Genomic DNA, 1,811 nt, shown 5'->3' on the forward strand with positions numbered 1-1,811 from the left:
CATGTCTGGGGTGAGGGTGATATTGTCAGCCTATCACGTCTGGGGTGAAGGTGATATTGTCAGCCTATCACATGGGGTACAGGTGATATTGTCAGCCTATCACATGTCTCGGGTGAGGGTGATATTGTCAGCCTATCGCATGTCTGGGGTGAGGGTGATATTGTCAGCCTATCACGTGGGGTACGGGTGATATTGTCAGCCTATCACGTGGGGTGAGGGTGATATTGTCAGCCTATCACATGGGATACGGGTGATATTGTCAGCCTATCACATGTCTGGGGTACGAGTGATATTGTCAGCCTATCACGTGAGATACGGGTGATGCCATCACTCTGGCATATAGGGTGAAGTGACACTATCACTCAGTCCCACAACTCACCTGTCACTCTCTGTTAGCCAACAAGGGATCGCCTGGGGAAAGAGCCTGCCGACTGTGAGGAGGATGAGCTGGGGAAAATCTTGGTGAGAACCTGCTTCCAGTGGACACAAGCCGCTCTCATGAGTGGCAGGAGGGAGCGCTGGCACACACAGCATCCTCTCTTGACGTTAGTGCTACCTGTGTAGGAATGTCAACACTTTCCAACAGAGGTGACAGTATTGACTCTGAGAGTGTCCAGCTGGAGTCTGCTTGATACCCGCCTTGCTGAATGTCTCTGTCTGCCTTCCTGCCTCCTCTCTGTTTCCCAGAACCATGCATGTTTTAGCTCGTGCAGGCACAATCTGGGCCAAATGTCCGTCTGTGCTGCCTCCCTACAGGAGTAACATGGGCTATATCCCCTAGTTTAGATATAGCTGTGTTCATGTGTTTACTTGTGTATTCATGCATGTGTGTGTATAGGCACATCCAGACACATGTTTGTGTGTCTCCCAGAGAACATCCCCACATCAACTCAACAGTTATGGGACACCTACCTTTTCCTGTCACCTGTGTGATTTACCTGTTTGTTTTACTGAATAGTTTTGGAGTTTATTGAAGCATCCAACATGTTCTGAGTACCAATGGGTCTGTGTGCTTTGAGTGTGCACATATGTTCCCATGTGTCCAGATAGGTAGCTCTGAATCTATGTATGTGCCTCTATAACTTTTTGTGTACATATTTTTATGTTTGCTTTTCCAACATCACTGCTACCAAATCAGGCAAGTGACTCACAGCCCAGTCACCTTGCGGGTGGAAACAGTGCAATAGGATGCGTTGGGACAATATGAGTAATCTAGCTATAAATCTGAGTAACTGGAAGGCAGACATCAGCAGAGATACCTGAGTGTCTTCCTGGACAAAGGCTCAGAGAAAAAGAAAGGTTAAGAACCAGTGGGGGTGTGGTAGGCTTGCTTCCCTCAGCCCATAACCTCTCTTACAGAAAGAAGAACTCCCAGGGCCTACCCAGTTTGACATCTATGAGTTCCACTTCTCCGATCTGGAGTGTACTGAGCTGGAGCTAGTCAAATGTGGCATCCAGATGTACTATGAGCTGGGTGTAGTCCGCAAGTTCCAGATTCCCCAGGAGGTGGGAGATAAGAGGAGGTGGAGGGGTGGCTAGGGGTTACAGCTCCCTGAAGAGGTGAAAGGCATGGGGTGGTGGAGGGGGGTGGTCCGTGGGTTCCACGGACAGTGTTGGGGCAAACATGCTTATCATAGAATCAGTGAAATATACACAGCAAATGTACCTAGAATAAGTGATTGGATGGATGGAGTGATGGATGGATGGATGGATGGATGGAGTGATGGATGGATGGATGGATGGACGGATGGGTGGAGTGATGGATGGATGGATGGAGTGATGGATGGATGGATGGATGGATGGAGTGATGG

The 1,811-nt window shown here is 48.9% G+C and overlaps 1 protein-coding gene across 1 annotated transcript in view; it reads left to right on the top strand.

Annotated features, from left to right (window-relative positions):
- Pde6b (phosphodiesterase 6B) overlaps positions 1–1,811 on the top strand; it is a 57,625-nt gene that overhangs the window by 49,513 nt on the left and 6,301 nt on the right. The window contains exons 13-14 of the mRNA XM_005359664.2: positions 397–462; positions 1,360–1,506. Coding sequence (XP_005359721.1) covers positions 397–462; positions 1,360–1,506 — 213 coding nt within the window. The remainder of the gene's footprint in view (positions 1–396; positions 463–1,359; positions 1,507–1,811) is intronic.

Source organism: Microtus ochrogaster, linkage group LG1, assembly GCF_000317375.1.
Source record: "Microtus ochrogaster isolate Prairie Vole_2 linkage group LG1, MicOch1.0, whole genome shotgun sequence".
Lineage (NCBI taxonomy): Eukaryota > Metazoa > Chordata > Mammalia > Rodentia > Cricetidae > Microtus > Microtus ochrogaster.